This window comes from Nerophis ophidion, linkage group LG11 (assembly GCF_033978795.1).
Source record: "Nerophis ophidion isolate RoL-2023_Sa linkage group LG11, RoL_Noph_v1.0, whole genome shotgun sequence".
NCBI lineage: Eukaryota > Metazoa > Chordata > Actinopteri > Syngnathiformes > Syngnathidae > Nerophis > Nerophis ophidion.
The window spans coordinates 56221056-56244892 of record NC_084621.1 but is presented as its reverse complement, the minus strand read 5'-3'; the positions used below and the strand labels follow the sequence as shown (position 1 = coordinate 56244892).

Below are 23837 nucleotides of genomic sequence, written 5' to 3'. Positions count from 1 at the left end.
ATTGCTCATTTGTAGTGGTCTTTTTTCAACTATTTGGAAAAAAAGATATTAAAATAACAAAAAACTTGTTGAAAAATAAACAAGTGATTCCATTATAAATAAAGATTTCTACACATAGAAGTAAATACCTCTATTATAATCCCCTCTTTGGGGATTGTAATAGAGATCCATCTGGATTCATGAACTTAATTCTAAACATTTCTTCACAAAAGAAGAAATATTTAACATCAATATTTATGGAACATGTCCACAAAAAATGTAGCTGTCAACACTCAATATCGAATTGTTGCATTTCTTTTCACAGTTTATGAACTTACATTCATATTTTGTTGAAGCATTATTTAATAAATATATTCATTAAGTATTTTTGAATTGTTGCTATTTTTAGAATATTTAAAAAAAATCTCACGTACCCCTTGGCATACCTTCAAGTACCCCCAGAGGTACGCATACTCCTATTTGAGAACCACTGACATAGTAGACTTCGTATGTAGTTGCAAGGCCAAGACATTAGATGGCAGTGGTGTATAGGCTACAGCAGTGATGGGCAAGCTACTTTGAAAATGTTGTAAACTAATCTACAATTTACTCTCAATTAAATGTAACTACGGTGCAGGGGAAGCTATCCCCAGAGAATTGTAGCAAGCTTCACCACAAGCTACAAAGCAAAAGTAGCTTGCTACATCAAAGCTACATTTAACAACATTAAATATATGGCTTTGCATATATAATATCAATGCTGATGCAACTGAGAGTGTACAAGTGGAACCACAAAGGGTTCATTACTATAAACTAGCGGTGTAATGCTAGGAGTATTTGTATTGAACAGTTTCGGTACGGGGTTTCGGTTTGGTACAGGGGTGTACCGAACGAATGTCTAAGCTAACGTCTTAACAAGCTGCTTTGCTACTTCTGCCTCTGTCTCAGAACCCAGCATTGTCCCACCCACACAACCATCTGATTGGTTAAATATATAGCGGTAACAGCCAATCAGCAGTGCAAATTCAGAGCGGTAACAGCCAATCAGTAGTGTGTATTCAGAGCGCATGAAGTAAATGCTTCAGCGTCGAGCAGATAGGTGTTTAGCAGGTGAGCAAAAGGCAGCGTATTCTCCACAAATGACAAAAAACACCTCCCAGCCAACTACTACTAATATTACTATGAGCCCATTGAGGTGAAAGCTAATGACATTTTAACGTAACGTTAGCTCATTTTGCGGTGTGTGTGTGTGTGTTTGTGCGTGCGTGCGTTTGTGTGTGTGTTTTACGGACAGAAAAGCTTTGAATGGCAGGGTCCTTGCTATCACATGTTGATAAAAATATATAATTTACATAATAAAAATCAACTACAGGCTTCCAAAATGCTGTGATAAATTAAGTATTATGGTTCAAATCCAGGCTCGGGATCTTTCTGTGTGGAGTTTGCATGTTCTCCCCGTGAATGCGTGGGTTCCCTCCGGGTACTCCGGCTTCCTCCCACTTCCAAAGACATGCACCTGGAGATAGGTTGATTGGCAACACTAAAATTGGCCCTAGTGTGTGAATGTGAGTGTGAATGTTGTCTGTCTATCTGTGTTGGCCCTGCGATGAGGTGGCGACTTGTCCAGGGTGTACCCCGCCTTCCGCCCGATTGTAGCTGAGATAGGCGCCAGCGCCCCCCGCGATCCCGAAAGGGAATACGCGGTAGAAAATGGATGGATGGATGGAGTTGACTTGAAACTGTTTGATGTTGTACTTTTTATATGTAGAAGAATAGTTTTGTCATTTTATTTAATGTGAGCAACAATTTGAGGCTGTTTAATGTTGATTAATGTGGACAGAATTACGATAGTGTTCCCAATGTTAAAAGGATAAAGCCATTATTTACAAATTTGGTAAATAAATAACCAAAATATTTTTATTTTGTTGTTTTCTTACTGTACTGAAAATTAACTGAACCGTGACCTCTAAATCGAAATACGTACCGAACCGAAATTTTTGGGTACCATTACACCCCTACTATAAACTATATGTCATTTCACTGGAGACACCTTACAACTACCTCTAGGGGTCCCCGCACCCCAATATGTATTTATGTTGTTTGCCTTTTGTTTAGTCCACCCCTATAATGTTATTAATTTGTTCTACTTAAAGTAAAAAACAATATCTATACATGTGTATCTTGAAATAAAAACAATGACTTGTGTGTTAACAGGTAATGGTTATGTGCAGTGAAACGTTTCATGAACTCAATTCCCCTTAATGTGTGTTACTATATTAGTGTTCCACGTATTCGATGAGGAGAACAATTATGATTTTGGTTTACAGAATAAACAACTAAAAACGTTTTGGAGATTGTTTTTGCTAAACACATACTGTACATTTGTCTAAATATGGCCAAAGATACACATTATTGCGGGTTTCCTGCATGTCATCTTCATTACTAAAAGAAAAATTCAATCTGCAGATGTGAATTCCTTCGCCTTTTTCAAGTATGTTTTATTTTGAGTCGTCAGCTTGAAGCGTACTTCTGTCTCTGACTCCTTCATCACGTGACATAAGTGTGTGTCTGTTATGATTTTGCTTACTAGTTTGGATGCCTCATCTTGCTTCTGATTGGCCAGTCAGTAATGTTTCGCCCTGACCTTAGCCAATTGTGACTCATCATGCAAATACAAATATCATGGATTTTCTCCATATGTATGAATGTTTTCATATTTATCCAGGTCATTGTATTTTCTCAATATTTTTCTCTCTTTGTAGCTTGTAGCTCTGATGTAAGCTACCTAGCTACGTGGGTCTAAAAGTAGCTAAGCTACAGGAAAAGCAACTTGTTAAAAATGTAGCTAAACTACACCCAGTCTACTTAAAAATGTAGTTAAGCTACATGGTTTAGCTACATGTAGCTTGTTAATGCCCATCACTAGGCTAAAGTGTGTTGCCAAGCTAAGAAGTAGTCTTTGCCAGGAAGTTGGATGTGCCAGTTTTGTTTTATGATGCACCCTACAAAGTGTTTATACTGTAAGTATTGCACTTTTTACACGCTTGCTGTTTAATTGTAATGTGCATCTTAGTTGTAGTTTTAATTTCAAAATTTGAAGGTGTTGAAATTGCCATGTAAAATCAGTAATGCTAATCAGTAGCATGTATAGAGCAAAGCCAATTTTAATTAGCATCAATATAACACATTTTGGAAGAGTGGAGCCTTACTTTACGTTTGAGCATTTTCTATGATGCATTATCTAAATGCGGTACACTGCTCCAATACTTACACATCTCATCGTATTTCTCACTTGTCCATCAAGACCCCAGTGATAAATATGATCCATTCCATTAGATAATAGATAATGATCATTCAAACAAGTAGATAGAAAAACATCAATTACCAAAGGTAAATGGGTCCTCTTCAGCTGTAACGACAAAACATTTTTTTTTTTTAAGTTATTAGAGCTGTATGAGTGTTAGGTACAATCACATACATAAGCATCCAAATACCAAACAGTGACAAGATAAAGTCAACAGTACAAAGTAAGACAAGCACGCTCCATGGTCTAGTTTGATTCCCTCACAAATGATTGACCATCAATGGACACTGCAGTGTGCATTTTCTGCATATTATCACCACAAAATAGTGGTACCTTTTTTGATATTTGACCGTTTAAACCTTTACATAAAGTTAATTGACATAAGTAAAATGACTGATAAAAAAATCAAGTAAACTTACAATTATTTTCTTCAGCAAACGCCAGGGAGACGACTGCAAAAGATCAAAGAGAGAAGCACAAATTAGTTTCAGACTATTCACATGGGTGATGTGGATTCATTTTTAATAATTATGATCTCATATAAATCATTTGAATCCATATCCGTTGTTTCATTTTGTACGATCAAAGAGGGACAAGAAAGAAGAAGGATGTGAGCAAACAAATGTGTTAGTAATTGCTATGAAGAGGAAAAGGGGTAGGGATTAATAAACTCATCTTCTTCCTACTCCTTTTTGGACATGTCAAGAGAAAATGGAAATCATATTGTAACTGTATGAAGGTTCGAAATAAACTTCAACCATAATAACTATAACCTTAACGTGTTTATTCAACGCCTCTAATATCATGTTCATGTTTTGCTATGCAAACATTTATCCACATTAATGAGGACCTGACTTGTTACTCTTTATGTGTTAAAAATGTGCTCTTCTAAGCCGGGAGTGCTTCTGCAGGTCGACTGTTACGTCACGTATTTTGTTTTATTTACATTTAGTATTAAAAGGGCCCAACATGCTGTTTAACGTCTTCCATATTGACTTGTTTCAATCTGCAGCCTGTCTCTACTAAATCAACTGCTCATTAATGCATGTGCGACAGTAACACTTCTTGGACTAACTGCCCTAAGTAGTTCCTTGTCGATATAAATGTTGATATCATTTAAGAATTTGCAATACAGTCAAACCGCAACTTAAGACTGTTTTGAGATAAGAGGTGTCTCACAGCTAATTGTTACGCTTTAAATTGCATGCAAACATTTGAGTTACAAGCATTCCACCATGAAAATCAAATTTACCCCCGGGGATCAATAAAGTACTATCTAATTTAATCAAATGTCACAGTAAAACCTGTAAGATCTGCAAAAAATATCTGTTCTTACTCACTAGCATTAGCTTACAGTTCGGGATCGATATAATCTTGTTTTCCAAGCATAGGATGGAAGAACATGCATGTGAAGGACAGTGCTGAGAAGAAGTGGATGATATTCAGTGAATTCAAGAATTAAATAATCAAAAACATGACAGAGCATGTCGCCAACTTGGCAAAGCATTTTCAGCGTATCACTGCTAGTCTGCAACATATTGAAGCAGAAAGAGTATAACACCAGTCAAACATTTTTAAATAATATCAAGAGGAGACATTTGTCCATGAAAATATAGAAAAGCTACTGATGGTGTTTTTGATGGAGAAGCAGCTAAAAGAAGATTCCATACAATTCCACTCTACAAAGTAAATACCGTATATTATATTTAAATTTCTTCACAAAACTACTGTAGTTGTTTGTTGTACATTCTATTTTGTTTGTATACATTATTTTTTAATCTAAAAGGTTTTGGTTTTGTTTTTAAAAAGGTATGTTACGTAGTAAAATTGGGCTGTTTAGGGGTTGCAAGCACCAATTAAATTGTTTTCAATCAATTTCATAGATAAACGTTTATTCGAGATACAATTGTTTTGTGTTAAGCGCTCCGTCACAGAACTAATTAAGCTCTTAAGCGGAAGTACTACTGTACTACATATGTTGGCACACTGACTTGCACAGAAGTTTTAAAAAGGCCCACGCTTGCCTGCATTATAGAGGGCAACGGATTTTGAATAGATGATGCATGAACATGAAACAAAGCTTTATGGGAATAACTTTTCATTTACTTTACTCACCTGTCATCAACACCAAAGCACAGATTTTTGACATCTTCTCACCTGTTGCTCTTCTGCCTGAGAAGACAATTAAAAGTCAGTCATATGAAATGATTAACTCCACAATGAATTAAACAGGGACATTTTTGTTACGCACAGTCAACATAGAAGCATCATTCAAATAAATTGTGCTACATATGCATCATTTCAAATGAATTGTGCTAAAATTATGTGTTGAGGATGGATGGATGGATAGATAGATAGTTATGTGGGACATGCACAGAGAATGAAAGAAGTGGGCTCTGAGCACAGACACATATTGTAACATCCCATAAACTCACAACGAGGTGCATTCACAAACACCGGAACTCTGAACAGTACAACATTATTCACATGAATCTTTTACCCCTCACCTATGCAGCGCGCCTAAGAGAATGCCACCCTTTACAATGGCCCATGTGGCATGAACGCTATATAACCTACATCAGTGATTCTCAAACTGTGGTACGGGTGTTGTGCACTCTCCCACTCACCATCGTGATTTAAACACTATAATTTGTCTATAAATTGTTATAACTATATATCTGCTAAACATTGTAACCCTATTAACATTAAAGGAAACAACACACTGGTCTTTCCTTGTCTCCCACTGTGGTTCCAGTGAACACAAGTGCTACATAAGCTTCATCACATTCTGGTAGGCAACAAAAGCATGTTCCCTAAGGTCACATGCGCCCCCCCTGGCATCGCTTTGAGTCATGTAAAAGCCTTGTCTTTTTAACTATGCGCATATTACATTAAATATTAATTATGCATATCCCCATACACTGTAGATGTCTGATGCCTCCATCTAAATATTTTTTTCCACATTTAACTTTCCCAGGTGACACAAATCCATCACAACATTAGACTGTATTAACCCCTCAAACATTATTCTTGTCTCAAATACTTCTTTAGTCATATAATTTTTTTAATATTTAAAGTGTATCGACGTGAGCTTTTACTGCACAAGTTGTGACAACTGCAATTAGATTCTGGTGTGTCCGATCCACTTTGTGTCTATGCAACGATGACAAGTGCAAAATGTAACACAAGACACCTTCTACATCACTGCAGTGATTTTCCACTGCTGCTCTTCTGTGCTCGACACACTCTTTCTCACTAAGGACCAAACACACCTGTGCCTGTTTTCATGCAGCACTTACATCATTTCATACTTGGATAACTTCTGTAAACTTTTTTTTTTAATCTACACCTGTACCACGATTTGAGAAAGGTCATTATGATCGACAAACACACAAGTGAATTTACACAATCAGTGTACAAATTCTAAATAACTGCAAAGAGGAAAGTTTAACATTTAAGGTTCCATATGATAAAAAAGGAGGGTGTGGGAGAAATAATCTGCTGCTGGTATTACAAGCTTGGCAGAAAGATGGAAAAGAAGAGCGGGGCAAGTGATTCTCTCCTAGTGCCTCTCCACAGCAACCCGTGGCAAAGCAGTGGGAATGCTGAGCATGGGAAACAAGCCAACAACCACTAGAGGATGGTTCACCTCAGGAGAGAACGTGCAAACATTGGGGAGTGCAATGAGGAGGAGACTGAAACACGAGAGAAAAGGGCAGGGGGAGAGGAGAGGACCCAGAGGACAAACTGCAGGTGAAAGGCTGTGTGCGGCTGAGAGGACAAAGAAGAGTTGTGTGCGTAGTGGTTGAAGGGGTGGCGCCTATGTCCTCTTGTTTGAAGATCTAAATCATTGTTAGTTTAAGGTAAAGCCAGGAAGTGAGAGCGACAGCAATATTTTCAAATAATGTGTTTTAGGGCGAGGTCACACTGGGCAATTTCTACCATGCTTGGGCCCGTTTTACACTGAAAGTCTGCTTCTTTTTTTTTTTACAAGTGCATGCACGCTTACTAATGCTTAGGCGCACAACCTGATCATGTTCTATAATCGCACTGTACCTTTGCACGGTACTACGGACCTGGTCCAGTGTGAGTGCACACTATATAGCCAAAGAAAGGGGGTTGCATAAACAGGTGTCGTACAAAAATCCAAAACAAGGCATATGGTTGAGTGTTTTAATCAGACACCAAATACTTCCACAGAAGGACACAAGTCATTGCATGAAAAGAAAACATTTCTAATAAAAAATATTTAACATATTTTAATGGGATATTATTGATAATTTATTCAAATATTTAAGAGTGGTTGTTTTCAAATGAGCCACTGAGGACACTTGGAGGTCACCGTGTCCTCATCATGGCCCACAATCCCTCTGGAGACATGTCTCCTGCTCTGCCTGGGCTCAGGATAAAGACTTTTCTGTTCTGGCTCTGTCATGCTCTGTCTTCGACTGTGCCCTTTTTTGGATTTCAATCTTTTTTGCTGTTTTTTTCTTTTATATTCATTCATCCCTTTCTAGTACACTTTTACTATAACAGCACAGAAACACAGTAGTTTAGTTTGATACAGTATGATAATTTTTCACTTGTAGTTCTAAAAAGTATCAAATTAACAAACTAGCCGTGCCTTTAGTTGATATGATACCAACAGAAATGAGTTAAACACACTAGTCAATTGATTGGTTGACAGAAAATGTCCACTTGTGTATGACAGCAACAATGGAATGGGAGCAACACAAAGCTCCAACAAAGCATTTATTCTAAGAATTACTCACATGACCAAGAGGAAGTTACACTGCTGGATGTCCTCTCATGTCATCCTTTGTTTACTGTTCTTTGGCAATTCATTGGTGGGCTACATTGTGGTGTTGCAATGATGCCACACTATTTGCATAGCTGACACTCCACAATGGAAACACAAACCACATGAGGGTGTACCAGTGCATACAGGTTGCAACTTGTTGAACATAAACAGTAGCAATTGGTGGAAATGTGGCGTTATGTACCCACTATTGCTCATATTCACACTCTACCCATGAGAATGCCCAATCAGTGAGACTGTAACAATACTTTAATACGCTTATGTACGAGTCTGTGCTACAACCCATTCAATTCCCATGACCACAAACAAATACATGGGTGGCAGTGGAGGAAAGGTCACCAGATCAACTTTTACATAACATTTGACTTGTTAAGACTCTTAACAAATAACTATGGCATGTTGCAAAGAGTTACACTGGAAAGGGTTAGGACATTGACTTCCGAATAAATATCAAAATGCTTTGGAATTGGACACAAAGGTTGGTCCTTTTACATACACACACAAATACATCAAGTTGAATGTGGTACTAATTACTCAAATGTTATCAAGTTAACAGCACTTATGACAAAAATGTATAAGTACCTTTTGTTAATACTTTATTTGTGCATGCATGATAAGAAATGAGATGGAATGTGTTGTGCACAATATCTGACTCACATTGTTGTTACTATTTTTCCCTCATTACACCCACCCACTTAAATACTGGACAACGACCGGTATGCTTGCATGTGTTCCTGTTGTGCACTACAAAGACAGCTGTTGTCCTGTGGCATGTTTTATTCCCAAATTAGCAACACTGAATTCCAGGCTTCACGGTGGGAGAGGGGTTAGTGCGTCTGCCTCACAATACGAAGTTCCTGCAGTCCTGGGTTCAAATCCAGGCTTGGGATCTTTCTGTGTGGAGTTTGCATGTTCTCCCCGTGAATGCGTGGGTTCCCTCCGGGTACTCCGGCTTCCTCCCACTTCCAAAGACATGCACCTGGGGATAGGTTGATTGGCAACACTAAATTGGCCCTAGTGTGTGAATGTGAGTGTGAATGTTGTCTGTCTATCTGTGTTAGCCCTGCGATGAGGTGGCGACTTGTCCAGGGTGTACCCTGCCTTCCGCCCGATTGTAGCTGAGATAGGCGCCAGCGCCCCCGCGACCCCGAAAGGGAATAAGCGGTAGAAAATGGATGGATGGATGGAATTCCAGCTTTTGACACAAGGCTGAGATAAAAGTTGAACTTATACTTCACTCGATGCTGCTTCATTTAGTCGATACATGACTTTGAGAACTCTTTAGATATGTGAATTCCTAATTAAGCAGCCAAATAAAGTGATTACTAGTAACAAAAGGGTAGATGGGCTGGATGAATGATTAGTAAACATCCAGATAATCAAAAGTTATAAATGAAAAGTGTGATCCGAAGGAAATGATGGTTTGAGACAAGGAGAAATAGGAGGAGGCGTTTGTGAAAGGAAAAAAAGGGACAGAGTCATAGGAAAGAGGGAGTGGAGCATACTAAGGCAATGAGTCACATAACACATTGCTCGAAATTATCCTCCATGCACATAAATCCTTCCATAAGCTCAAATCAGATTCAAGCAAACATATGATAATTTAAATCTACATTTAACGCATTTCCTTTTGGTCTTCATCTATCTATCCATTTCCTACCGGTGGACCCTCTCAGGGTCGCAAGGGGGGCTGGAGCCTATCCCAGCTGCAATCAAGCGGAAGGCAGGGTACACCCTGGACAAATCACTATCTCATAATATTGGATATGCTTTGGTGTAAATGTTAAATACATTTTCTCCACAGTCACATTTATAACCATCCTTCCATCTTCTTCCGCTTATCCGAGGTCGGGTCACGGGGGAAAAAGCCTAAGCAGGGAAACCCAGACTTCCCTCTCCCCAGCCACTTCGTCTAGCTCTTCCCGGGGGATCCCGAGGCGTTCCCAGGCCAGCCGGGAGACATAGTCTTCCCAACGTGTCCTGGGTCTTCCCCGTGCCCTAAACACCTCCCTAGGGAGGCGTTCGGGTGGCATCCTGACCAGATGCCCGAACCACCTCATCTGGCTCCTCTCGATGTGAAGGAGCAGCGGCTTTACTTTGAGTCCCTCCCGGATGGCAGAGCTTCTCACCCTATCTCTAAGGGAGAGCCCCGCCACACGGCGGAAGAAACTCATTTCGGCCGCTGGTACCCGTGATCTTATTCTTTCGGTCATGACCCAAAGCTCATGACCATAGGTGAGGATGGGAACGTAGATCGACCGGTAAATTGAGAGATTTGCCTTCCGGCTCAGCTCCTTCTTCACCACAACGGATCGGCACAACGTCCGCATTACTGAAGACGCTGCACCGATCCGCCTGTCGATCTCACGATCCACTCTTCCCTCACTGGTGAACAAGACTCCTGGGTACTTGAACTCTTCCACTTGGGGCAGGGTCTCCTCCCCAACCCGGAGATGACATTCCACCCTTTTCCGGGCGAGAACCATAGACTCGGACTTGGAGGTGCTGATTCTCATTCCGGTCGCTTCACACTCGGCTGCGAACCGATCCAGCGAGAGCTGAAGATCCCGGTCAGATGAAGCCATCAGGACCACATCATCTGCAAAAAGCAGAGACCTAATCCTGCGGTTACCAAACCGGAACCCCTCAACGCCTTGACTGCGCCTAAAAATTCTGTCCATAAAAGTTATGAACAGAATCGGTGACCAAGGATAGCCTTGGCGGAGTCCAACCCTCACTGGAAATGTGTTCGACTGACTGCCGGCAATGCGGACCAAGCTCTAGCACTGATCGTACAGGGAGCGGACCGCCACAATAAGACAGTCCGATACTCCATACTCTCTGAGCACTCCCCACAGGACTTCCCGAGGGACACGGTCGAATGCCTTCTCCAAGTCCACAAAGCACATGTAGACTGGTTGGGCACACTCCCATGCACCCTCAAGAACCCTGCCGAGAGTATAGAGCTGGTCCACAGATCCACGACCAGGACGAAAACCACACTGTTTCTCCTGAATCCGAGGTTCGACTATCCGGCGTAGCCTCCTCTCCAGTACAACTGAATAAACCTTACCGGGAAGGCTGAGGAGTGTGATCCCACAATAGTTGGAACACAGCCTCCGGTCCCCCTTCTTAAAGAGAGGAACCACCACCCCGGTCTGCCAATCCAGAGGTACCGCCCCCGATGTCCACGCGATGCTGCAAAGTCTTGTCAACCAAGACAGCCCCACTGCATCCAGAGCCTTAAGGAACTCCGGGCGGATCTCGTCCACCCCTGGGGCCTGAGGAGTTTTTTAACTACCTCAGCGACCTCAGCCCCAGAAATAGGAGAGTCCACCACAGATTCCCCAGGCACTGCTTCCTCATAGGAAGAGGTGTTGGTGGGATTGAGGAGGTCTTCGAAGTATTCCTTCCACCTATCCACAACATCCGCAGTTGAGGTCAGCAGAACACCATCCGCACCATACACGGTGTTGATAGTGCACTGCTTCCCCTTCCTGAGGCGGCGGACGGTGGTCCAGAATCGCTTCGAAGCCATCCGGAAGTCGTTTTCCATGGCTTCCCTGAACTCCTACCATGTCCGAGTTTTTGCCTCAGCGACCGCTGAAGCCGCACACCGCTTGGCCTGTCGGTACCTGTCCACTGCCTCCGGAGTCCTATGAGCCAAAAGGACCCGATAGGACTCCTTCTTCAGCTTGACGGCATCCCTCATCGCTGGTGTCCACCAAGGGGTTTTAGGATTTCCGCCCTGACAGGCACCAACTACCTTGCGGCCACATCTCCGATCAGCCGCCTCGACAATAGAGGTGCGGAACATGGTCCACTCGGACTCAATGTCCAGCACCTCCCTTGTGACATGTTCAAAGTTTTTCCGGAGGTGGGAATTGAAACTTTCTCTGACAGGAGACTCTGCCAGATGTTCCAAGCAGACCCTCACAATATGTTTGGGCCTCCCAGGTCTTTCCGGCATCCTCCCCCACCATCGCAGCCAACTTACCACCAGGTGGTGATCGGTAGAAAGCTCCGCCCCTCTCTTCACCCGAGTGTCCAAAACATAAGGCCGCAAATCCGATGACACAACTACAAAGTCAATCATGGAACTGCGGCCTAGGGTGTCCTGGTGCCAAGTGCACATATGGACACCCTTATGTTTTAACATGGTGTTTGTTATGCACAAACTGTGACGAGCACAAAAGTCCAATAACAAAACACCACTCGGGTTCAGATCCGGGCGGCCATTCTTCCCGATCACGCCTCTCCCCATTCTTACCGATCACGCCTCTCCAGGTTTCACTGTCGTTGCCAACGTGAGCGTTGAAGTCTCCCAGTAGGACAAGGGAATCACCCGGGGGAGCACTTTCCAGTACTCCCTCGAGTGTTCCCAAAAAGGGTGGGTACTCTGAACTGCTGTTTGGTGCGTAAGCACAAACAACAGTCAGGACCCGTCCCCCCACCCGAAGGCGGAGGGAGGCTACCCTTTCGTCCACCAGGTTGAACTCCAACGTGCAGGCTTTGAGCCGGGGGAAACAAGAATTGCCACCCCAGCCCGTTGCCTCTAACTGCCGGCAACGCCAGAGTGGAAGAGGGTCCAATCCCTCTCGAGAGAAGTGGTTCCAGAGCCCTTGGTGTGCGTTGGGGTGAGTCCGACTATATCCAGCCGGAATTTCTCGACTTCGCGCACTAGCTCAGGCTCTTTCCCCCCCAGTGAGGTGACGTTCCACGTCCCAAGAGCTAGCTTCTGTAGCCGAGGATCGGACCACCAAGTGCCCTGCCTTCGGCTGCCGCCCAGCTCACATTGCACCCGACCTCTATGGCCCCCGCTATGGGTGGTGAGCCCATTGGAGGGGTGACCCACGTTGCCTCTTCGGGCTGTGCCCGGCCGTTCCCCATGGGAACAGGCCCGGCCACCAGGCGCACGCCATCGTGCCCCACCTCCGGGCCTGGCTCCAGAGGGGGGCCCCGGTGACCCGCGTCCGGGCGAGGGAAATCTGGGTCCATGCTTTTTCTTCTTCATAAAGGTCTTCGAGCTGCTCTTTGTCTGATCCCTCACCTAGAACCTGTTTGCCTTGGGAGACCCTACCAGGGGGCATAAAGCCCTCGGACAACATAGCTCCTAGGATCATTGGGACACGCAAACTTCTCTACCACGATAAGGTGGCAGCTCGGAGAGGAGATTTATAACCTTCTACCTTAATTTGTCTGCAAACAGTTAATGTGTGGAGGCGTTCCCTTTAGATGCAAATGAACCGCTCTATGTTCAGTCCTCTCCAGAAGTTTCAGAAATAATACCTTAAAAATGTACACTGTTTAATATATATCTTGAAAACAAAAATTTTTTGGGGATGGTTATGCACATTCTCAAGCTGCTTTTACCAGCATTTAACTCACTGTATGTTGCAGGTCCGTGTAATTGTGTGCATGCCACGATTAGAAAAAATATTAAAAATAACACCCAAATAACACAACCCACAAATCTGTGAATACATCTGTTCAATTTAATTGTTCTTATTTTCTTGTTCAGGGTATTACATGTCAATTTTGTGCATGTGATATTGGAAAAATAGTCGTCCCCAACCTTTTGTGGTCAATCAATGAATATATTTTCTTTTTGAAGGCCTATTTCTTAAACATGCACATTTTTGGAGAACATTTTGGTGTCTGTTCACAAAGTATGGGACGGTGCAAAATCTAAATGGTAAAATCCCAAAGAGGAGTTTAGAATATTTTTTCACCAGAGTTTTGAGGCTAAACCAACTCTGTTCGGGCTAAATGTGAACAATACAGTCCCGCCTAAAATGTTGTGGACAATTAAACACAGAAAAATCTTTCTAAAATCAAGGACATTTAATTATTCCCTTTTAAAACAATCTTGAATTGATACCTATCACTTGGAAGGCAAACTTACTGAGCACAGATCGATATACTTGAAATTCACGAATATAAGTCAATCTATCGATCAATTGTCACACCCCAAATTGTATTCATTAAAACATATCCAATTCTACAGTTTGTATTTCCAATCCGCAAAGTATGGGAAAATGCTGTTTAAACATCACAAAAAGACACAATTTCAGACGGACAATTTTGAATATTTCGTTCCAAATTTTGTGCTTTCGCACTCTGACTATGTCACCAGATTAGTTATACTGTAAAAATGCAAACATTAGAAAGAAATGTGCTGTTCAACATTCACAATCCCTAATTAAGACATGAACACATATGTTTTTCTTCCATCCATCATAAACAAATAAATAAAAAATCCACTAACAATTGAGTCAATGGGGTCTCTCTACTCAACCCACAAAGCCCTCTATATAACCATCCAAAATCCACCAACAATACTCTATTTACATATTCTAAAACTTGTAGCTCACCCTCCTTATATTCCGGTTAAAAAATATAAGATTCTAAAGCAGGAGTCTCAAACTCAATTTACCTGGGGGCCACTGGATGCAGAGTCTGGGTGAGGGTGGGCCGCAAGAAAATAATTCTTAAATCAATTTTTTTTAAAAATGTCTTTATTTTTATTTACAACACGAACGAAATATAAATATAAATGAACAAAATGAGATTTTAGTACATAATTCAAGCATAAGTAATAACAATAATAATTCGATTTCTCCAGTCAGCAACAATGTATACACATTCTATGTGAGAAGTAACAATAAATAAATCCATGAACCTGAACATGGCTTGAACATGGCTTCTCTTGCCTACTTTTTGCTGCTAGACACCTGGCAATGCTTCATCTTGCATAGCTGAGCTACATTTGGCTGGAAAGAGGAAGCAGTTGAGACCCTCAGTATGGCTTGAAGATATTCATCAGTAAGTCTGGACCTGTACTTAGACTTATAGAAGTTCAAGGTTGGGAAGAGCTTTTCGCACAAGTATGTGCTCCCAAAAAGGCACATGGTCCGCTTGTACATTCGGGAAAACTCTGGGAAGCTGGGAGGCAATTCTCTCAAAAATTGTCAGGTGTCGCGGTGTGACTGCAGCCAGGCACGTAAGAAAACCCTTGTCTCCATGGCAATGTTTCTGTCGGGGGGAGGTGAGGAGAGGGTGTGGCGGCTCACCGTGGAGTTTACAGTTATGGTAGCACAACTAGCCCCGAACAAGCTAACATCATGACTAACGTGTTACACGTCTGATTTGCCCAGCGACTCTCTGTTGGAGTATCAGTGCTGGGGTCCAGTGCACCACTGTTTTGTATCGACGCTCGGTCCTTCGGTGGAGTGTTTCGGAAGCCCGGCCTGGACTGTTTATAGCGACGTTGGGGTAGGTAGCGAGAGAGAGACACACACACAGTGACAGCAAGTGCGAGAGAGCGAGCAGGTGGACTAGCAAGGGAGGGAGGGAGGGAGGAAGGAAGTGCGTGTGCTGGTCTAGTGGAAAAGCTGCAAAATGTTTCTCTGCTTGCATCACGCAAGTGACGTCAATGTTCGGCCCTCGAGTGACGTATGTCTCACCGTGATCGGTAGATTCCTCCAGCGCCGCACACAACGCTGTCAAGCGCCATTCATATAAAACTGGCGGGCCGCTCTGACATTAAACTTTCATACAGTATAAAGGTGGGGGCTGCAAAATAACGTCTAGCGGGCTGCAATTGGCCCACGGGCCACGTGTCTGGAGACCCCTGCTCTGAAGGGACATGGGGGAATTTTTTTTTTAGATATGTATCTCGTGCGCACGAGAAACTTTTGCCTGAGCACGGGATAATCTCTTGTGCGCACGAGATGTTTTCCCGTGACCACATGAAACATCTAGGGACATGGAGAAAATATTTTTTTAGATATGTTTCTTGTGCTCACAGGAAAACATCTCGAGCACACGAGAAACTAACTCGAGCGCTAGGGTTGTCCCGATCCAATATTTGGATCGGATCGGCTGCTGATATTTGCCAAAAAAATGCGTATCAGCAAGGCATGGGAAAATGCCGATCCAGATCTAGTTTTAAAAAAAAATCTGGTCCGTGTTTTCCAACGCACCGATTTACATAATACATTCCACTCTTCTGCTGCTCCCTACGCTCCGTTCCGCATTTTCCAGCACACTTTCAACACATCCACAGGTCTGTGTACTAACCGTTAAGACGGACGTGTGAATTAAAAGTTACGGTAAAAATGTCAGCTGTGTGGGATTATTTTACCCTACAAAACGAAAAGATGAAGAGGTGGAGTGCAAAACATGCCACAATAAAGTCAAGCGTGGTGGTAAAGTTGTAAGACATTTTAATGACTCTTGAGAGTGAGAGGCTTTTTAGCACTCATCATTGATGAACACAGGAGCAGGCTGACACCTGAGCATTTTAAAGTGCTCGTCTTTGTTAGAAGGACTCTCCCCCTTATGCTTGGACTTCAATTGTTTGCCCCAGTCGGGGGTGGGGGCAAACAATTGAAAGGAGTGTGTATATAGTTTTTTGTGTGTTTTTTTTAAGTTTACACTTGTTCAAGAGCAAGTATTGATGTTGAGTTATAGACATTTTACCCCACTCAGGTTGTTTGTGTGTTTTGCTTTTTTTAAATAATGTTTACAACATTAGTTGCACTTTACAGTATACTGTTCACTTTTTTACTGTTTAATGATGCCATTTCTGTTTGTCATGTATACTTTTTTCCATTTTGTGTTTATCCTTGAATACCAACCCTTGTATTGTGTATTATTCAAACTCACCTAATTCAGCTGGCTAGTTGTTATCAAGAGTACTAAAACCCTTTTCAACATGAATCTGACAACTAAGTAGGCTAAATAACTTTAAACTTTATACATGCTCGGATAGCCCAGTATCAGTATCGGATCGAAAGTGCAGAAAACAATATCGGTATCGGATCGGAAGTGCAAAAACCCGGATCGGGACATCCCCATCGAGCGCACGAAAAAACTTTTGCGGGAGCACAAGATAGTTTCTTGTGCGCAGGAGATAGTTTCTCGTGAGCACAAGAAACAAATCTAAAAAGAAATTTTCCCATGTGCGCGCGAGATACATTCCGGAAAAAAAACATTCTCATGTGCGCGCGAGATACATATCGAAAAAAAAAAAATTCCCCCCATGTCCCTTTAGGGGCTCCGTAGTTGTTGGCATTGTTGCTGGGCAAGGGATCTCTGGTTCCCACCTCTATGTCACGTTTTACATGACTGGCTTGCTCCATCCATCCATCCATTTTCTACCGCTTATTTCCTTTTGGGGTCGCGGGGGGCGCTTCTGCCTATCTCAGCTACAATCGGACAGAAGGCGGGATACACCCTGGACAAGTCGCCACCTCATTGAAAACTGGCTTGCTCATCATCTCTTAAAATGGCTCGGGATCTCCGTGAGATTTTTACTATTTTGATCATATCTATTGAATGGCAAACTTAAAAAAAAAACTAATTTAGTTTTATGAATGCGATATATATGATAATATAATATAATAATAGCTACAATGTAGAGGCAACTTGTTTTTCCATTCTACTGGTACTTTAAGATCTTTTCTTTCAAACGTTTGCCTCTATTCAAATGCTTTCTTCTCAGTCCTGTGGCTTTACTGTACGTTTGCTGCACTCGCCACTATTAATGCCAGATCTCGGCCAAATAACACAAGCAGTTTTGTACTTCCACAAATTTCCTCAATGTTAAATATTAAAGTAATCAGATTTGTTGTATTGAAGCTTGTCATTCTGGGAAAAAGCATTTTTTAAATGCGGCAGATTCAGTGGTGGTCTATTTTCCAATATTGCAGATTTCTTTGACTTTATCGTTGGAAATGCATCTGCTTTGAGTGTCGCAGAATATCCACACATTCTTGCCATCTCTGTCGTAGCATAGCTGTCTTCGATAAAGTGTGCGGAACAATTGAGGGACTTTCGCATCTTTTGGCCACTGGTGCAACTTGAATCCGTCTCTGTTCGTGTTGTTACACCCTCCGACTACGAACCGATGAGGCATGATGTCTCCAAGGTACGGGAAAACAGTCGAAAAAACGGAAAATGGCGGATCGCTTCATGTTGTGACGTGACGGGTGAAAGGTCATCGCTCCGACAGGTTATCAATTGAAAGGCGTTTAAATCGCCAAATTTACCCTTTTAGAGTTCGGAAAATGGTTAAAAAAACATATGGTCTTTTTTCTGCAACATCAAGGTATATATTGACGCTTACATAGGTCTGGTGATAATGTTCCCCTTTAAAATGCATCCCTAACACTCTACCAGCAAGCTTTGGGCTGATTAGCTTGCTTTGACAAGCTGTAAATAAAAGCTTTTGTGTAGAAAAGTGCATCTGCTTTGAAGGTCATTGGTGGATCCCTCAAAATAAATCATTGGCCTCCAATAAAGCACTAAATTTAATGCGTTTGTGAGGCGCCAAAAGGATGCAAGGAAAGGTGAGGAGTAGGTGCAGGTCACTAAAAACAACGTCCTCTGAATGTCCCTCTCTCCAAAGAAGCCACCACTTTCATCCTTCTTTTCTTTCTCTTTTTTAGGTCTGTGGTCATTCAAAGGGAAAGGAGAACAGCCAGTCTGTCTCACCGGATAGGAAAGACAACTTTGATTGTCATGAGAGTGAAAGCGAGAAATGTTTTACAGAAAATGTAATTTGTCAATACTGGGAAAATAGAGAGTAATGTCTCAGCATTCACACTAATGTTTCTTTTCAACCACAAGTTCTCAGGGGATTTCATGCACCAGTCATCCTTTTCTCACAGTCAACAGGAGGAATATTGTTGGATTAAAATGCCAATTCATTGTTACTTTATCACGTTCAACAGCTGTGTTTAGTGAAACATGTAAAATACATTTGATTGTGTGAGGTTAGAGATATCCTTTTAATGTCTGCCTTCTCGTCACTGTGTTCAAGATTGCAGATCTCCAGCAGACAATTTCATGTTCTATTAGTATTAATAATCAATTCTACTGTAGGTTGAACTTACCAGTAAGAATGAGATCACAAAAGGAGTAGTACAAACATTTTAATTGTACTTGAGCAAATTGCAATTGCAGCACATTATTCTATTCTACCTAATTATTTCAAAAAATATTATTTATTAAGTCTTTATAATGTATCTTTGTTCATTTACATATACCAGGGCCACACTTGTATTTTTGTTAGTAAACCAAAAAATGCTCACAGTTAAGCGAACTTGACCAAACAATCGTGACAAGCAGGATAAAAGGACTCAAATCCATTTTAACCGGACCAAAAATTACAATTGCGAACTCGCCCATAGTGATGGGCAAATGCTCTACCACGAGATGGCATAAAATGTATCAATATCCACGTGTTGCCAGATCTACAATAATGACCATATGTTTGCGATAATTTCAAACCAATCAACCAATCGATCAATAAATCAATCAATCAATCAATGTTTATTCATATAGCCCTAAATCACCAGTGTCTCAAATGGCTGCACAAACCACAACAACATCTTTTGTAGAGCCCACATAAGGGCAAAGAAAACTCACCCCCGTGTGACGTCGGTGACAGTGACAATGATGACTATGAGAAACCTTGGAGAGGACCGCATATGTGGACAACCCACCCCTAGGGGACCGAAAGCAATGGATGTCGAGCGGGTCTAACATGATACTGTGAAAGTTCAATCCAAAGTGGATCCAACACAACCGTGAGAGTCCAGTCCAAAGTGGATCCAACACAGTAGCGAGAGTCCCGTCCATAGTGGAGCCAGCAGGAAACCATCCCAAGCGAAGGCTGATCAGCAGCACAGAGATGTCCCCAGAGCCGATACACAGGCGAGCGGTTCATCCTGGGTCCCGACTCTGGACGAGCGGTCCATCCTGTGTCCCGACTCTGGACAGCCAGTATATCATCCATGGCCACCGGACCGGACCCCCTCCACAAGGGGGAGTGGGACAGAGGAGAAAAAGAAAAGAAACGGCAGATCAACTGGTCTAAAAAGGGGGTCTATTTAAAGGCTAGAGTATACAAATGAGTTTTAAGGTGAGACTTAAATGCTTCTACTGAGGTAGCATCTCGAACTGTTACCGGGAGGGCATTCCAGAGTACTGGAGCCCGAACGGGAAACGCTCTATCACCCGCAGACTTTTTTGGGGCTCTGGGAATCACTAATAAGCCGGAGTCCTTTTGAACGCAGATTTCTTGCAGGGACATATGGTACAATACAATCGGCAAGATAGGCTGGAGCTGGACCGTGTAGTACTTTATACATAAGTAGTAAAACCTTAAAGTCACATCTTAAGTGCACAGGAAGCCAGTGCAGGTGAGCCAGTATAGGCGTAATATGATCAAACTTTCTTGTTCTTTTCAAAAGTCTAGCAGCAGCATTTTGTACCAACTGTAATCGTTTAATGCTAGACATGGGGAGACCCGAAAATAATATGTTACAGTAATCGAGACGAGACGTAACAAACACATGGATAATGATCTCGGCGTCATTAGTGGACAAAAGGGAGCGAATTTTAGCGATATTATGGAGATGTAAGAAGGCCGTTTTAGTAACATTCTTAATGTGTGACTCAAAGGAGGGAGTTGTGTCGAATATAATACCCAGATTCTTTACAGAGTCGCCTTGTTTAATTGTTTGGTTGTCAAATGTTGAAGTTGTATTATTAAATAGAGGTCGGTGTCTAGCAGGACCGATAATCAGCATTTCGGTTTTTTTGGCATTGAGTTGCAAAAAGTTAGCGGACATCCAATGTTTAATTTAATTAAGACACGCCTCCAGCTGACTACAATCCGGCGTGTTGGTCAGCTTTAGGGGCATGTAGAGTTGGGTGTCATCAGCATAACAGTGAAAGCTAACACCGTATTTGCGTATGATGTCACTTAGCGGCAGCATGTAGATGCTGAAGAGTGCAGGGCCAAGGACCGAACCCTGGGGACCTCCACACAGTACCTTAACATAGTCCGAAGTCACATTGTTATGGGAGACACACTGCATGCTGTCAGTAAGATAAGAGTTAAACCAAGACAGGGCTTAGTCTGACATATCAATTCGTGTTTTGATACGCTCTAATAAAATATTATGATAGACGGTATCTAAAGCAGCGCTAAGATCGAGGAGCAGCAACATAGATGACGCATCAGAATCCATCATTAGCAATAGATCATTAGTCATTTTTGCGAGGGCTGTCTTTGTAGAGTGATTTGCCCTGAAACTGGATTGATAGGTTTCACATAGATTGTTAGACGCTAAGTGTTCATTTAGCTGCTCTGCAGCAATTTTTTCGAGGATTTTTGAAATAAAGGGAAGGTGAGACACCGGTCGGTAGTTTACCATGAGGTCAGGATCGAGGTTAAGTCTTTTAAGGAGAGGATGAATAACCGCTTTTTTGAATGCTAGGGGAACAGTGCCAGATGAAAGTGATAAGTTTATAATATTTAGTACTGATTGACCTAATAATACAAAGAGCTCCTTGATAAGTTTCCCAGGAAGTGTTTCAAGTAAACATGTTGTTTGTTTTATTCCATTTACACGTTGTAACAATTCTTCTAATGTTATTTCATCAAAACGAGAGAAACTATTTTGGAGGGCAGTATCCGCCGTATATACAGTCGTACTTGTGTTAATAGAACCCAGTTGTAACTGGGATGCATTGTCTTTAATCTCTTTTCTAATGAGTTCAATTTTCTTATTGAAGAATCTCATATAGTCATCTGCCGAGTGGGTGGAGCTACTGGAAGAAGTCCCTTGTTGGGTTAGCGATGCTACCGTACTAAACAAAAATTTAGGATCGTTTTTATTATAGCGGATGAGATTTGAGTAATATTTAGCTTTAGCTAAGGTAAACATGCGTTTATAAGTTTTTAAACTATCACTCCATGATTGATGGTAAACCTCAAGTTTAGTCGCGCGCCATTTGCGTTCCAGCTTTCTGCATGATAATTTATGAGCTCTAGTTTCTTCTGTAAACCATGGGGTACGCCTTTTTGGAGCCTTTTTTAACTTCAGCGGTGCTATACTATCAATGATTTCGCGCAGGGCGTAGATAAAAGTTGTTAGTGAGGTTATCAATAGAGCCCGCATACTTTGGGAATGGTGCCATTACCAAGGGCAGTAGGCCAGTAAGAGTTGTCGTTGTGGCAGCATTAATGTTGCGGCTGCTATAGCAGTTATTATTATTATTAGCTTGCCGAACATGAGTCTGAACCTCAAATTTTATAAGGTAATGATCGGACATTACTTTAATACACGGGAGTATCATAACGTTGGAAACGGTGATACTCCTGACAAGCAGTAGGTCTATCGTATAACCGTTGCGATCCGTGGGTTCATTTATTATTTGTGTAAGACCACAGCTATCAATTATAGTCTGGAGCGCCACGCACGGAAAGTCCGATGGGGTATTAATGTGGATATTAAAGTCCCCCATTATAATTATATTATTGGCGTGCGTCACTAGATCAGCAACGAACTCTGAGAATTCATTGATAAAGTCCGAATAGGGCCCTGGGGGGCGGTAGATAACAGCCAGGTATAGAGGCTGCGGTGTGACAGACCTCGTAGTAAGCACCTCAAACAATTTATATTTATTATTTACGTTAGGACTAAGGTTAAAGTTCTTGTTGTATATTACTGCGACCCCCTCACCCCTTTTAAGGGGACGGGCTATATACGCATCCGTAAAGTTAGGAGTAGATACCTTATTTAGTGTAAAAAAGTCGTCTGGTTTAAGCCAAGTTTCGCTGAGACCGATGACGTTAAGATTGTTGTCTCTAATGACCTCATTAACTAATAACGTTTTGGGAGACAATGATCTTATGTTTAAGAAGCCCATATTATAGGTAGTGGGCTGTTTTAAAGAGTTTTTGATCAAATTATCCGTTATACCAATATTAATAATGTTGCGTTTATTATGCGTAGTGCACCTAAAATAATTACGACCATATCTAGGAATTGATATGACGGGAATTTTCCGATTGATTGCTTGGAGCTGCGATAAACTGAGCGCATCATAATTTGCCACCTCGGTAGAATGCATGTTCAACTCTGACACAGTCATAGCAGAAAAAAGTTGTTCTAACTTAACTGACTCCTCACCCACACTAGCAGGCTCGCGTCTTCCATTGAAATCCAGCTTCAGGATGGAAGGAAGCAGTGTTCTGTGGGGATTAGCCTTTTGCTTTGTTGTTAGCCCCGCTCGGCATCCGACCTTCTGTTTCCGATCACACCGCTTACGTGTCTTCTGTTGACGATCCCCGTTGGTACTATACTCCGCTGCGTCAAATGCCGCTGGATGTAGCTGGTGAAGTATTCCCATGCTCGCGAGGTGGTTCAAGGTACACGCATATTTCAGTCCAAAACGGCCCAATCTATCCACATCCAGAATTGGCTGGCGGTCGTAAGTGATCACGGAGTGTCCACGCTGTAAGCCAGCCCTGAAATTTGCAGAATTGTCCGGTATTTTTTGTCAAATGTTCTCTTTCTACCATGAACGTCTGTAGCCGCAGCCTGTCAAGGCGCCGCCATCTTGTCTACTCCCAATAATTCCCAAATCCCATAATTAGGGAAGGGAATCAAAAACCTGTTCTTGTTCAAATCCGGTTCAATGTATCAATCGTTGGAATCGCTTGACATTTTGTCTAGTGTTCTCTACACAGTTCTTTCAGGTGGGGATGACGTCATTACACAACATGCGGAGCAAAGTCAGATCGCCAAATGGCACGCACGGGCAGAAAAAGCGCTCTGCAATTTGCCGATATTTTACAAGAAATTATTGCAAGGTGGCTATCTCGTCAAAAAGAAGACATAGGTAACTTGACTTTGCCAGATCATTGTAGTT

General features: G+C 42.1%; 1 protein-coding gene across 1 annotated transcript in view; it reads right to left on the bottom strand.

Moving 5' to 3' along the window:
- Positions 1-23837, bottom strand: part of fxyd3 (FXYD domain containing ion transport regulator 3) — a 29323-nt gene that overhangs the window by 3217 nt on the left and 2269 nt on the right. Inside the window, exons 2-4 of the mRNA XM_061916315.1 lie at positions 5399-5455; positions 3703-3735; positions 3365-3388 (exon numbers count right to left, since the gene is read on the bottom strand). Coding sequence (XP_061772299.1) covers positions 3365-3388; positions 3703-3735; positions 5399-5432 — 91 coding nt within the window. The 5' untranslated portion in view covers positions 5433-5455. The remainder of the gene's footprint in view (positions 1-3364; positions 3389-3702; positions 3736-5398; positions 5456-23837) is intronic.